This window comes from Thalia democratica, unplaced genomic scaffold, assembly GCF_965202585.1.
Source record: "Thalia democratica unplaced genomic scaffold, ktThaDemo2.hap1.1 HAP1_SCAFFOLD_420, whole genome shotgun sequence".
NCBI lineage: Eukaryota > Metazoa > Chordata > Thaliacea > Salpida > Salpidae > Thalia > Thalia democratica.
Genome location: NW_028139485.1, coordinates 23,639 through 37,492, shown reverse-complemented (window position 1 = coordinate 37,492; position 13,854 = coordinate 23,639). Strand labels below are relative to the sequence as shown.

The 13,854-nt window shown below is 26.1% G+C and overlaps 1 protein-coding gene across 1 annotated transcript; it reads right to left on the bottom strand.

Moving 5' to 3' along the window:
- Positions 1-2,169: 2,169 nt before the first annotated feature.
- On the bottom strand, positions 2,170-11,958 carry LOC145846374 (alpha-aminoadipic semialdehyde dehydrogenase-like). The gene is made up of 11 exons (XM_082953187.1): positions 11,789-11,958; positions 11,468-11,521; positions 10,873-11,031; positions 10,540-10,651; positions 8,762-8,939; positions 6,863-7,080; positions 6,357-6,536; positions 3,859-3,965; positions 3,424-3,644; positions 3,039-3,188; positions 2,170-2,460 (listed from the first exon to the last, which is right to left on the bottom strand). Exons 1-11 carry the CDS (start codon positions 11,939-11,941, stop codon positions 2,406-2,408), a joined length of 1,587 nt encoding a protein of 528 aa, XP_082809313.1. The 5' UTR covers positions 11,942-11,958; the 3' UTR covers positions 2,170-2,405.
- Positions 11,959-13,854: the final 1,896 nt, after the last annotated feature.

Here is a 13,854-nt window from a genome sequence, read left to right as displayed (position 1 = left end):
AAAAAAATTATCTAAAAGTTGTTTTAAAGCTTTAACTCAACTTTAGTTTACGATACTTAATTTTTATAAAACCTTTTCGTTGTAATTTTTTTTTCTGTCTTTAAATTTGGAAAAAAAATTATAAGAAGTAGTTGATCAAACAACTACTTTTTAAATAAGTGTAAACTTTTGTTAACTTTATTTTGCACAGAAAGTATATATATGTTTTTAAACAACAAACCAATAGTTAAGCTTCTTTGAATTCAACGTTTGTACAATAAACTAACCTATACATTTTTATATCTTCCCTACGATTTATGCTTTAAAGTACGTACAATAAACTTCTAAGAATCATATTCAACGTACGAGCCGTACATTAAAAAAAAATTCTTTAGACGTTCACTTTGAAACTTGTTCATCCTGATTTATCATTTTCGACTCGGTATTTAATTACTTGATTTTTTTCATATTTGACACATTTCAAGCTTGATTATTGAATACTTTACTTTTAACTCTAGAGTTTTAATCTGTATATAAGAACCTATTAAATTTAAAGAGAATAATCATTTTTGCTTTGTAATGCAGGTTTTTGAAAAATATATTGTTAAACGAGAACAATTTGTTTCCAAAGACCAAGTTAGTAGGTATTGTAAGTTAGAAAAAACCAAGTAAGAAAATGTTCGAGTTAGAAACGTAAAATTTTCAATTAAATTGAAAAAAAAAGATAATAAACCCTTAAAAATCTGAATATTTTTTATTTTCTAATAATAATTTTAAATTAAAACAAAGTTAAACTTCAAAAATTTATGTAAAACTTGAAATTACACGTGTATAACTATTTGGAGTTTAACAAGTATCCCTTTCTGTAGAACAATTTTTTGTCATTTAACTAATTTTTTCGATTAACAGTTTTTGTCGTTTAACACTTTTATAACTATAAGATAAATGTATCAAAGTAAAAATGTATTTGTTTTTACTACAAAAAAAATTAATACTACGTTGTGAAGAGCTTATTAGAAATTAATACGTTTTTTATAGTTATTTTATGCTTGTATACAAAATAATTTTACCTTTTGTTTGTTAAATACTTATTTTAAACTTAGTAATAAAGTTGCAATTCAATTTGAGCCTTATATTCTAAGTGAATAAGTTAAATTTGTCGTAATGAAAAAACCTAATAGTTTCCATGATTTATAAACTTAGTTAAACTGTGTCTAAAACAACATCTAAAGGTGTATGTTATGTGAGTCTTAAACTTCTATTTTATATTTCAGTAATAAAGTTCACTATGTTCAATAAAGATTTACGAAGTGATGAGGTTTATTATACTGTGTACTACTCAATATTTTATAGGTAGGTTACACTTAAAATGTTATCAAATTATTTGCAATATTGTACTTAGGTAAAAATATTCGATTATACATGTCAATTTTCCACACAATGGTTATTTTGTTCAAAAATGTCTTTTCCGATTGATAGCCTGTGAGTATTATTTTTCTTTCTAAGTTAAAACTTTAGCTTCGAACCTTTGTATGTAAATTATAGAAAAACCTGAATAATAACAAAACTTACGCCTACTACCCTTCAATTTGTGACAATACTTTTATTACATGAGTAACTGGAATCAAAAAAAGTCATCAAATTTGTAAATTACGTTAAAATTAATACAAGCTCAGTTAATTATAAATCAATATAAACATTTTTTTAGCCAAACCACTTAGACTTTGGAAGCTATTAAGACCATTGTAATATGTTTACAATCTTTTGAAAAAAAACATAAATTTTGATAAACTGACGTTAAAGTGGTTATAGAATTATACTTTTTACGCATTTATCAACTCGATAATTCTTTGAACTTTCCAAACAAAAATAATTCAAAGTTAAAATCTACAGGCTTGAAAACTAAACAAAAAACAACAGTGTTACAGTTTTAATTACAAGGAATTTACATAAGTAAGAAAAAATCATCTATTTAAAAAAAGTAAATAAATAAATTATAGTTGAAAGTTTTAATTAGAACTTTTATTAAATTAAGTGGAACATATCATTAACTTTTTAAGATATTAATGAGGTTTTTAATTGTAACGCTTTAGAAACTTTATTCTAGCAAAATTTTCATTATCTATAATTAGACATGATAGTTACGTTTTTATACTACAAATAAAACTTTTTGAGTATCAATACAACATCTCAAATACTTCTACAGTTTATTATCTAATGAATAAATTCGCTTGATTAAAAAGTATGTGCAACATCCAATGATATGAAAGATGGTTAAAAATAAGACTTTAAATAAAAAGTGAACATAATATTGTGTATTTACAGTAAATTTTGAAAATAACAGTAAACTCTTGCTTGATTTAAGACTTTAAAATGCAAAAAAGCATAAGTTAAGAAATGTTGATATGATTAAAATAAAAATATGCTCAGTCAAACTTGATTCCTTGTGCCAATGGGAGGTCTTTGCTGTAGTTGATTGTACTGAAAACAAAAGTTTTATAAATAAACTTTATATAAACACAACTTTTGATTTAACCTTGAAATTTGTTTTTGCTGTGATAATAATAATAATTAAGTTTAATAATTGTCATGGATATAAAGTCTAGCAATAGACTAATAACTGCAAAATATTGCACTATTCAAAGTTTGTTAAAAGTGTTATGCTATCTAAAAAAATCAGAATTAAAGATCTCAGAATAAGAAAAAATCTTAAAAAACAAAACAACATGCTATACTTTATAGAACAGATAATTTAGTTGCTTGTTAATTAAATATAGCTGAAAAAAAAATCAAATAAGTTTCTTTTTTTTTAAACTTAAAACTGACATTGTAAAAGTATTTTAGATTTAAATACGTAAAACTACTTAACAAGAAATTTATTTTAAAAGTTATATATAGTGATATAAAACATTTCCCAGATCTCTATATAATGAAATATTTTTTGTAGCTTGTTTTTCAATTTGAAAAACAGCTACTTTCTCAATTTATGAAAATTTATTAAACAGACTTTTATAAGAGATCAAAACAACTTTTAAAATATTTATATTATTTCAACAAACCAGGTGCTTCTCCTCATGTACTGTTTCCACGAATCGCTTCCACTCTCTCTACCGCCTCCCGTGTGCTTTTCTCCTCCGAACGCCCCTCCGATCTCAGCCCCGGATGTCGGAATGTTCACGTTCACAATCCCGCAGTCTGATCCATGCGGTCTGAAAATAATGATAATGGAGTATTGTACTATTCGTAGCTACCAGTATACTTAAAATTCAAACTACATACTTTTAAAACAATAATACTTTTCAAACTTAAATTTTTACTAAAACATATAAAACTTGTTTACAGGTAATAAACATAAATTACAATATTTGTTGTTTCACACACTAAATATTCAGAAGCTATTTATTAAAACCAGATAAATAGTTTTTCTGAAACATATCAACGCACCCCATCCAGTGGAATATGTTGCCGACGTTTTGTGTGAACAGGGCTGAGGTCAGTCCCTGATCAACCTCGTTATTCCACCTTACTCCCTCCTGCAACGAACCTTCTTCCATCGCGATGACGTACAGCACGGGAACGAACGACTCCTTATGGACTATGGGGTCGTCGTGCTTCAACCCCGATATTATGGTGGGTTCCACGTAGTTGCCAGGTCGGTCCATCACCTTGACAACAAGTTTTATTTAAGTTTGAGAACTGAGCTCAAAATGTAATGAGTTGGTTAACTACAACCTAAATAAAAGACAGAAACAAAACACTTGTTGGTAGAAAATAATATTTATAAAAACTTTAAGAAAAGACAAGTTAAAAGTGGAAATTTGAAAAATACACAACTAATAAAAACTTTAATAGATATTTTACAAAAATATTTCAACTAACATTTCCTCCGACTTCAATTTTACCGCCATTTTTAACAGCCTGATCAACTGCAGATTTGTAAATTTCCACTGCATTTTTGTTGTGAAGCGGGCCGTACAATACTCCTTCTGTTAAATTGTAGTTTGAAACTACTTAAAAACAATTTCTAATAACTTAAAAGTTAAAACAAAAAACTCAAATGATTGTCTTTTTGCAACCTGTTTTGATGTTTTGACCTTAATAATCACATATATTGCACATTGCTTTTCGTTACAACTCAAAAACATTGGAGGTTGTAATAAAATAATTGCTGTTCTGGACAGTCATAAATAAAACGCAACAAAAAAACTTTATTTTTGTAGTATAACTGTAGAATGTTGATAATATACTTGTATTCAAGTATAATTGTGACAACTGATCTCACAAACTATCTGACCTTACTCTACTAAAAATATGATCATTTAACCAATTTTTACCGTCTTACTATGGAAAAATTCTTTAACAAACCTAAGTTTTTTCTTACTATTAGTGTTAAAGTAGAATCGCCGTATGTGAACATAATAAAAACTTTAATCAACAAAACTATTTCTACTGTATATACAACTATATTGTCTGCTCCAGAAAAAAAACAAGAGAAGATTGAGAATTATACTAACTTTAGAACGCATACAGCTTTTCAATTAATAAAGGAAAAAACACAAAAAACTCTATCAACAAAATACCGAATAGGATAGGAGTGGAAGCGCTTTTAGTCTGCGGGTCGGACGCGGAAAAATTTAGTACTTTGCGGGCCGAAGCATTTTAAATTCATTTATTTCAAAAAATTACTCAAACATGACCTTTAAAGTTATTGTTTTTGAGTGTTCACAATTACTTATTTCTAGCAACCATTGACCAAAACAAAAATATACTTAGTACTTAGTATAATAAATACCAAAATTTAATGAACAAAAAAAACTGAAAAAATATTTCATTAAAAAAATTAAAACTTTATTAAGTTTTCGAGATTACTTATTTTTGACAACCCTGGACTGGAGTATTAATTCAATGGTATGTATGTAATTTAATAATTAAGTAATATGATAGTACTAATAAATAATACTAAACTTTTAATTTATATAAGCTTATAAACAATAATACATGAAGCCTACATAAAATGTTATTTAAGCGTAAAGTTTGAACATTTCCTCATTAAAATTATCAAAAGTTATGTTAGAACTTGTGAATGCTATAAACAAATACTGCACTTAAATTGACGTTAACAAACTACGCATTTGAACTTCTTTAAAAAAGGTACTAACATTAATAAGTGAAATTTTAAAATACAAAACATAATATTTTTAATAGAACACACTTATTAAATAATTAGACTTTAAAAAAAGGTCCATTTACCTAATAAATACACTACAGAACGTAAACCTAACAAAAAAAACTAATGTTTTGATTATTTTAATAATTAGAAAAATATTTTCAAACCACTCTCAATTTAAACAGGGTTGTCTTATTTCCTGAAAAAGACTCAGCCTGGTTAGGTTAAAACTAGCCGGATTCGGCAGGAGCTTAAAATAAAACTGATATAAAAATAGATACGAGTCAAGGTTCAAAAAAAATATTTATGAATCCAGTTAAACATCTAAAAACACCAAAATGATAATATATGACTTAATAAAAACACAATTTTAAAGAAAAAGTAATAGTTCACAAAAACTAGCCTGAGATTGAAAAAATATTAAAATTAACCTAAGTTTGTGGCAAACTTGCTCAAAGTATTAAACGTAATACAAAACTTAATGAAACAAAGATATATACTGCTTTGTACCATTTCAAATATCTTTAAAAAAATTATTTAAAAGTACTATTACAAACATATATAAAAAAAATATGTATACAAAAAATACTTGGAGCTAAGGTGATATAACATAAGAATATTTGTCAAATGGTTATCACTAAACTTAATCATATCATAAAAAAGGCTGTAAGCTGTGATTTTAGCTTGGAAACTTTTAATAAATGTAAAATTTTATTTTAATTTAAGTGATTAGTCTGTTTAAAAGAATTGTTAACTACTTGTTAGGAAATATAAATTTTATACTTTGTTAATGTTAACAAAAACAACTCCAGAAGAGGTAATCTAAAACATAGAAAAGTTAACTGAAATAGTTACTTATTTTTTGTAACCACAAACTGTAAAATGGGTGGTAAATATTTATTGTAATAAAATTTTTTTAGAACTTTTTTGAGTACTTTTTATTTTTTCCATCAGTTTTAAAACACAAGTTTTCTTGTCCCTTTTGTAGTAAAAATTACAAAGTAATATAAAAAAGGGACTTTTAAAAGCTTAAAATAACTTCAAATATATTAGTATATTTTTACATTTTGTTGCAACAAGTACTAATTTTAAAATTAATAACTTCCAAGTCATAGTTACAAGATTATATTTTAATCTTTGCATTGATACAAAATAAAAAGTTACAAATTAAATACCAACTTCTTTAATAATAACAAGTTATCAAACGAACCATCAAGCGGGTTACCAACGGGAACTTGCTGGTATGCTGCCTTCAATTTATCAAGCACCTCCTGATACAACGAAGGATGAACCAGCAACCTTCTGCATGTGGTGCACCTCTGTCCCTGGGTACCGACCGACGCGAACAATGCTCCCCTCACCACCATGTCCACATCTGCGTCCTCCAATACTGTTCAGTAAGTTGTACTAGGTTAATTGTACTAATAAAAAGATTTAATTGTTTAGTTCATAACTTTTACAGAATTTAATTTTAGCCTGTCAATTTTCGTAAGTATTAAAAAAAACTACATTGCACCTCAAGATCATCAACAAATTGATTAAATTACTACTTATGGGTAAACAAAGCTAAGAAAAAGATTTAATCCTTTATGCGTAAAGGCTGTAAGAACAAGAAATAGTCTAAATGAATTTAAATAAAATAATACAAATAAAACTAGTTTGCTCATTTTAATTTACTATAAATAACTTAAAAAATAAAAATTAAAATAAACAAACCAATGATGGCGTTGTTGCCTCCGAGTTCCAATATTTTTCTTCCGAATCTTCTCTGAACTTCCACCCCGACCTGCTGTCCGACTTCCGTGGATCCGGTGAACGACAAGAGGTCGATGCGCGGGTCACGTGACATCGTTTCTCCCACGTCGCTTCCTCCGCACAACAGTGACGTCACAGCAGGGTTGACGTTGTTCGATGACATCACGTCCGCCATTATCCTGTAATAATAATATTAGTATAATAATTCCAAAGATATTATTATATAAATTAGCTTCCATATTTTATCTAAAGTAATCATCAGATGAATTATGGAATCATTATAATTTGAATTATTGAATTTAATTCAAATACTTGGTCGTATTTTTTTCATTGTGTTAGTATTTATTAATTTGATAATTTTAACACAATAACTTTTATAAACAAAATATACTATTAAGAGTAATTTCAGTTAAAGTTACTTAGATAAGATATAGTCTAATTCAAATACTTGGTCGAAGTTCTTTAGAGCTACGCATTTATTTTTAATCCGTGAAAGTGTTAAAGTATACTCAAAATAGTTATCTAAATATTTTTTATTAATTTTTGTTTAAGTCTACGTTAGCTTAAAAACCACAGCTTAACAAATAGTTTTTTTATTTTATTTAGGCTACTACAGCATAAGGAATACAGTTATTGTTATTATGCTTAACATCTATGCGTATTAGTTAATGTTATAATTAGAAACTGTCAATTTTCTTTAATTTTTGAGTTCAGATGTTTAAGCATTTATTTATCTATTTGGTTTTTTGATGTTTATAATACTATAAGATTTATAATAGGCTATTGAAAAACTTAAAGTTTGTTTTAAATCTAAATATTAAATAAGCTTAAAATATAGAAGTAACGTTTTTCCAGATCAAAAAAACAAAACTACTTGAAAAAACTTAGTCATTGACAAAATTGCTGGAAAATAAAACTTTTAGTACTAGTAGACAATTACTGGTTACACAAAAATATAGAGCCATTTTTTGAAGTTAAATAGAGTTTGAAATGTTTTATCAATTCTTTCTCTATTTTTCTTTTTTTATCAATAAGCTTTAACTTGTAAGAGTCTGACCTGACCCTTAAGTTGCCATATACTAATGAGCAAACAGTTATTTTAGTTGAAACATATTTTTGACAGGAGTAATAATAATAACAATTAAATATCATGCAGTTCCTGATCATTTAATCATTTAAATATAAATCCAGAAATTGACAACCATATAACAGTCCATGATCTAAATTTCACAATTATAAACTAATCAATGATCAAGGACCCGTAATCACTACTGCATTCAGATACTCTGTTTTTGAATCAAGTCTATTTTGCAAGGCAATTATGTTCTTCCACCTAAACTATTTTGTCGTTGCTCTTCAAAATACTGTTGGCTACAGCAGCTTTTATGCTGACCTAATTTAAAAGCCCGCAGTGGTCGTTGTATTCACTGGGCCATGAAATTCTATTTTTTCATTTATACGTAAAGAATCATTAAGTGCCATCAACTCCCAAAGCATACTCAAAGCAACCACAACAAGAGCCAAAGAAAAAAATGAAGGAAGTTCATCAGAAACTTTGCCCACCAAATTCAAATGTGCCAGGAGTGTAGAAAAACTTTTGAGCATATTTTTTACTGCTACATAGAAAGTGAATTATTTAGCTAAATTTCTATGTAAATACAAATAAAACTTAAAAATACTATCAATTTTGGTGCTGGTAGTTTTTTCCAGTACCTTTTATTATTTTTGTTTTCTTACAAAAACTAAGTTAATTATAGTTTTTGTAATATAAAAATTAATCACTTACATTTCATTTAAATTTAGATGTTTTCAATACCAAATTCTTCTTACATACATAAATATTGAAAAACATCAACAAACTTTTGCACAGCAACGGTAGACAAGTTGACGGTGGGGGCAGGTTTCCACATGACTGAGTTTCCGCAGGTGAGGGCAATTGCGGCGTTCCAACCGTACACTGCAATGGGAAAGTTGAACGCTGTTATCACACCCACAACTCCGACCGGGTTCCAATTCTCTATGAGGGCGTGTCCTTTACCTGTATAAGATGAAAATATTTATTTAGACTACAAATTACATAATTTAAGATAATTATATTGTGCTTAGATAAAAAGGAGTTTAAAAAAAAAATAAATTGTATAGCATATTCTAAGTTTAAAAGTATAGGATTGTTAGAGTTAGTATATATTGTTTATAAGTTATTTAAGCAGCTTAAAAATTGTCTATTAAATTGTTCTCTGTTGCATTAAAGTAATAACTATAATTCTATTATCACTAAGTTTAAAAAACTAAATGTGTTGGTTTAAAATATATAATAAATTACCTAGCCTTTATGAAATAAACTGTACTATTTACATGCAATAATAGAATTATAAACATGCTTAGTTTAGACAACTTTTACTTAAATAATCGTAAATAAATTTTAGCATCTTTTATGAAGTATTTTAATGAGAATTTTAGTTGTTAATACAAATACCACAAACTTTTGACACCAAATATACTAGTTTTAACAAAACAAAAGTTTAGGCAAAACGATAAGTTTTAAAAAAAGACAACCCAAAAAAGAACTAACAACAAAGTTTTTCAAAGTACTTTTATTCCAAAACTTTTTAAATATTAAAAAAATTGTGGTAAAATATTTTATAAATAAATATGATAAGTTTTTATTTAACAAAGACTGTCCATAAAATTAAGTACATTAACTATAATATGTACAGATTTTTTAATCTAAAATCTAAATGCTGTTAAAAAAAGCTATCTTATAACTTTTTCAAGTATTTGAACAAAAATTTTAATATGAAATGTTATATAAGACTTAAGTAATAAATGAATACAAGATTAATTATTCAAGATTTTTATTTGCAAAACTAAGTTTCACTAAGGGATTCCTTTAAGGGATCTTCAGTTACAAGTCAAATCTTATTCAAACAGGGTTGCCACTCGTTTTTTCAATTTTTTTCCAGGTTTTTAAAACTACACATTTTTGGGTTTATTTTAGTTTTAAGATAATTTTTATTTAAGAAACTGTGTTAAATAGTATAAAAATATTGAAAAGATACTGTAAAATTACTTTAAATGTGTTTTTTAATAAAAAAAAATTTTGATGATGACAATAAATCTTAATTATATGATAGATTTTTGTGTCAATTCATAATTTTACAACTGAAAATGTTAAAACTATTAAAAATTCCAGGTTTTTCCAGGTTTTTTTCAAAATTTCTCAAATTCCAGGCTTTTTCAGGTTATTTTAGCCTAAATTGTCAAATTCCAGGTTTTTCCAGGTTTCCAGGTAAAGTGGCAACCCTGCTCAAATAATAAATTCAAGTAATAAATGAATGATATTTTATCACAACCTGCAACATCAATGACATAAAAAAAATTTGTAAAATATGTTTTCAATTTCCAATAAAAAGTTATTTGTACTTTTTTAATAATATTTTTAATTGAAGCAAAATCATTGACCTTCATAAAGTTATAATCATAAACTTCAATCCTAAAAATATTAAAAAAAGACAACCTATTAAAAATCAATGAAAACCTATCAATTATATAATTAAAGATATGATAAGTTTTTATTTAACAAAGACTGGGCTAGGTTTTTTTATATTTTAAGTATCTGAAAAATTGTTTTAACTAACGTTCAGACGGAAACACGGCTCCAGGTAACATTCTGGAGAGGCCAACTGCATAATCACAAACATCAATATATTCCTGGACTTCACCTGCTCCTTCTACTGCTATTTTACCAACCTAAAAATAAAATAAAAATATTAAAAAATAAAATTTGTAAAATATTAAGACGTTCTAAAAAATACTTTTTGTAACAATTTATATTTTATTTAGTGAACTTTCAAATAAAATATCATTAAGTTTTATTTTCCTATATTAACAGTTTTAAGTACAAACAAAGTTTTTCAAGAAATTATAAAAACACTACTACAAATTCTAAAGCAAATCAAACTTAAACCAACCTCAAGGGCTTCGAGGTTGCCAAGCAACGTCTTCTTCTCCCTCAACGCATGACCGACCTGCCTGACAATTTCTCCTCTCTGTGGTGCGGGCATGGACGCCCATTCCTTGTAAGCCTCCCTGCTTGCTTCTATCGTTGTTGAGTAGTCGTCTAATGTTGCCTGTATTGTTTGAACTTTATAAATAAAATTATTATTAATTATAATATAGCAATATTAGATTGCTAACTTGCTCTATAGTTATGAATTTAGTTGTTATTTAAACAATTTAAGTTCTCAACATTTAAAAATTATAGTAAATAATGTTATTTTATTTTTCCAAAACTTTGTTCTTATAATATTTTTGGAAATCAAACAATTTTCTTTAATAAATCTAAAATCAAGTCTTGTATATTTGAAAACATCTAAACTGCAGCACTTATAACATTTATAGTCAAAAGCTTTTAGGGTACTATTTATAATACCGCTATAGAAGAAGTTTGGCTACTTGATCAATATAATATTTTTTTTGTCTACAATACTTAAATACAAACTAATTTCTACAGAAACTAAGCTTTACTTTTTATGTTTTTTTTAATTAATTAAAATAAAAACTAACAGCTGAAACTTTTGCAATGGGTTCATTTGTAGCAGGCGAGTAAGAAGTTACCATCTGTTAAAATTTTGCTTAACAGCTATTTTTAGCTACTTTTGATATGAGCAGTTTAAGGAAAATAAACATTTTTTTATTTTTGAAGTTTTATTGAAATGTTTTCTTTGAAAATGTTATCTTTAAAAAACTTTTTGTATTAAAAAAGAGCCTTAATATTCAAAATAAATTTTACAAGAGTGGACGAGGTTTATCTTATCCGCTTTTAATTAAAACCAAATAATAAAAACTGGTTGTTTCAATCTACTTTATAATAAAGTAAAATCTTACATCACCCCCTCCGTGCTTCCACTCTCCATCAAAAACTCCTTTATTTTCCTCCTCCAAACCAAGCTCCTTCAACCATGAGTACTCGGGTCTGTTGACGAGGTATGAAACCTGCCTGGTGTTTTGTATCTTGATTTTGTTGAAAAGTTTCAGCATATTTTTTTTAAAGTTTTTAAAACTGAAAGGACAAATTGACAGTTTGTTGTTTTATCTTTCTATAATATATAAAAAATTGAACTTTAGGACACTCAACAATAAATTATATTGATATTTTTTTACTTAGTTAAAAGCAAAGCTAAACACAATAAGTGTAAAATAGTTTCTTGTAGATAAAGTTAATTTATTAATTTGACACAATTGATTCTACATAAGAACAACTTTAAAGTGAAAAAAATAAAGGCAAATAAATTTTATTCAATAAGTAGGGGTCTTTTTTAACTTTTAAAATACTTTCTGAACAATGAAAACTCAACTTTGAACCTAATTAAAAAAGTTGACACATATTGCTTATTGAACAACAAAAAAGTACCCAAAATATTTGGTCCTAGGACCTGGTGCATGAAAAAACTTTTCATTTATAAACATAAAGTTCAAAAAAAAAATTAATATGTATATTTATATATAAACTTAGCTGTTTTATTTTTAAAAGTGATTTTAAAAACATATATTAGCTAGTTTTTTACTTAAAAAAATATTATTTTTGGTTTAAATTTTAAACTGCAAAAATTTTTTATTTAGATAACAGTTAAATAAAGTTATATGTACTATATACGTGTATTATTTTTACTTAAGCTTTTTATCTTAAATTCTATAAAATACATATACAGTATTTGTATATTTTGTATAGTATTTTTATATTTAGTATTTGTGTAAAAAGCTTTCAATTTTGTAGAAAATGAAGTTAAACCACTTTATTAAAGTTCAAATTACAAATAAATGCTTGAGTGATTTCTGATCAGGATATAAAAATGTTAATTTTAATTAACGTTTTGTTTTTAAAACTTTAAAAACTTAGCTTGCCTCACTGAAACTAATTATTTTGAAACATTAAATATTTTCATGCTTGTTTATTACAAATACTTTACAAAAATAATATATTTTAGTTATCTATACTAAATATTCAAATATTATTAAAAGAGTTATTTATTTTTAAAAAAGACTTATGGATTAGATTTAATTACTTTTTGACTTCTTCTTAATTGTAAAAAAAAAACTTTTTTAAATAGGTCTTAATGTTGGAATATTTAAAACTGTTTACATCAATATTATTTGATATAGTGAGAAACAATAAAGTATAAAAACTCAAATTTAATACCTTCATGTGAGTTTAAACTGTCATGGAAATATGCTTAAGCAAAAACGTCCAACTAAGTTTATTTTATTATACCACATAAACTAAGTAAACATAGCTAGCAGAGTGAACCCTCATATTGTTGCTGTGTTTTAAATTATTTGTGGAAAATAATTTAAATTCAGAAAATAAAAAATAACTATTAGAAAGTACAAAGTTTGTCATACAACTTTGAAAATTTTAGCTTATGGAAAGCAATAGTGAGGCAATGGTTTATTGATTTTAGTTAACTTATAGTTTGAACATTTGGGCCACAAAAGTAAATTGTTGGATTATAGTTGCAGCATTGGTAAATACTTAATTCAACACTTTGTAGTTTTTTATTCTGTTTTAATTTCTGTTGGTATTTGCCAAGTGACAAGCCACCAAGTGAAAGTTTTTCAAACAAGTGAAGCTTAACATGGTATTACTAGCTTGCTTAACTTTCAAATAACGTTTATTTAAAAAAGATGAGAGATAATTGATGATTTTTCTAAAATACAAATTATAATCAAAATCAAAAACATAATAAAAATAGACAAAAAGAAAAACAAATGTAATATTTTTATTTATACAGCATAAGAAAATTTTAATTAGGTGTAGTAAAATCAGTTTCAAAAACTGTTTGCATGCACACAGTTTAACATAAAAATATACAAATTTTGAACAATTTTGAACATATAACTCCAATACAAATATTAAGCTTAGCTATTAGGTCAAATGTTGCACCTTTTTCAAT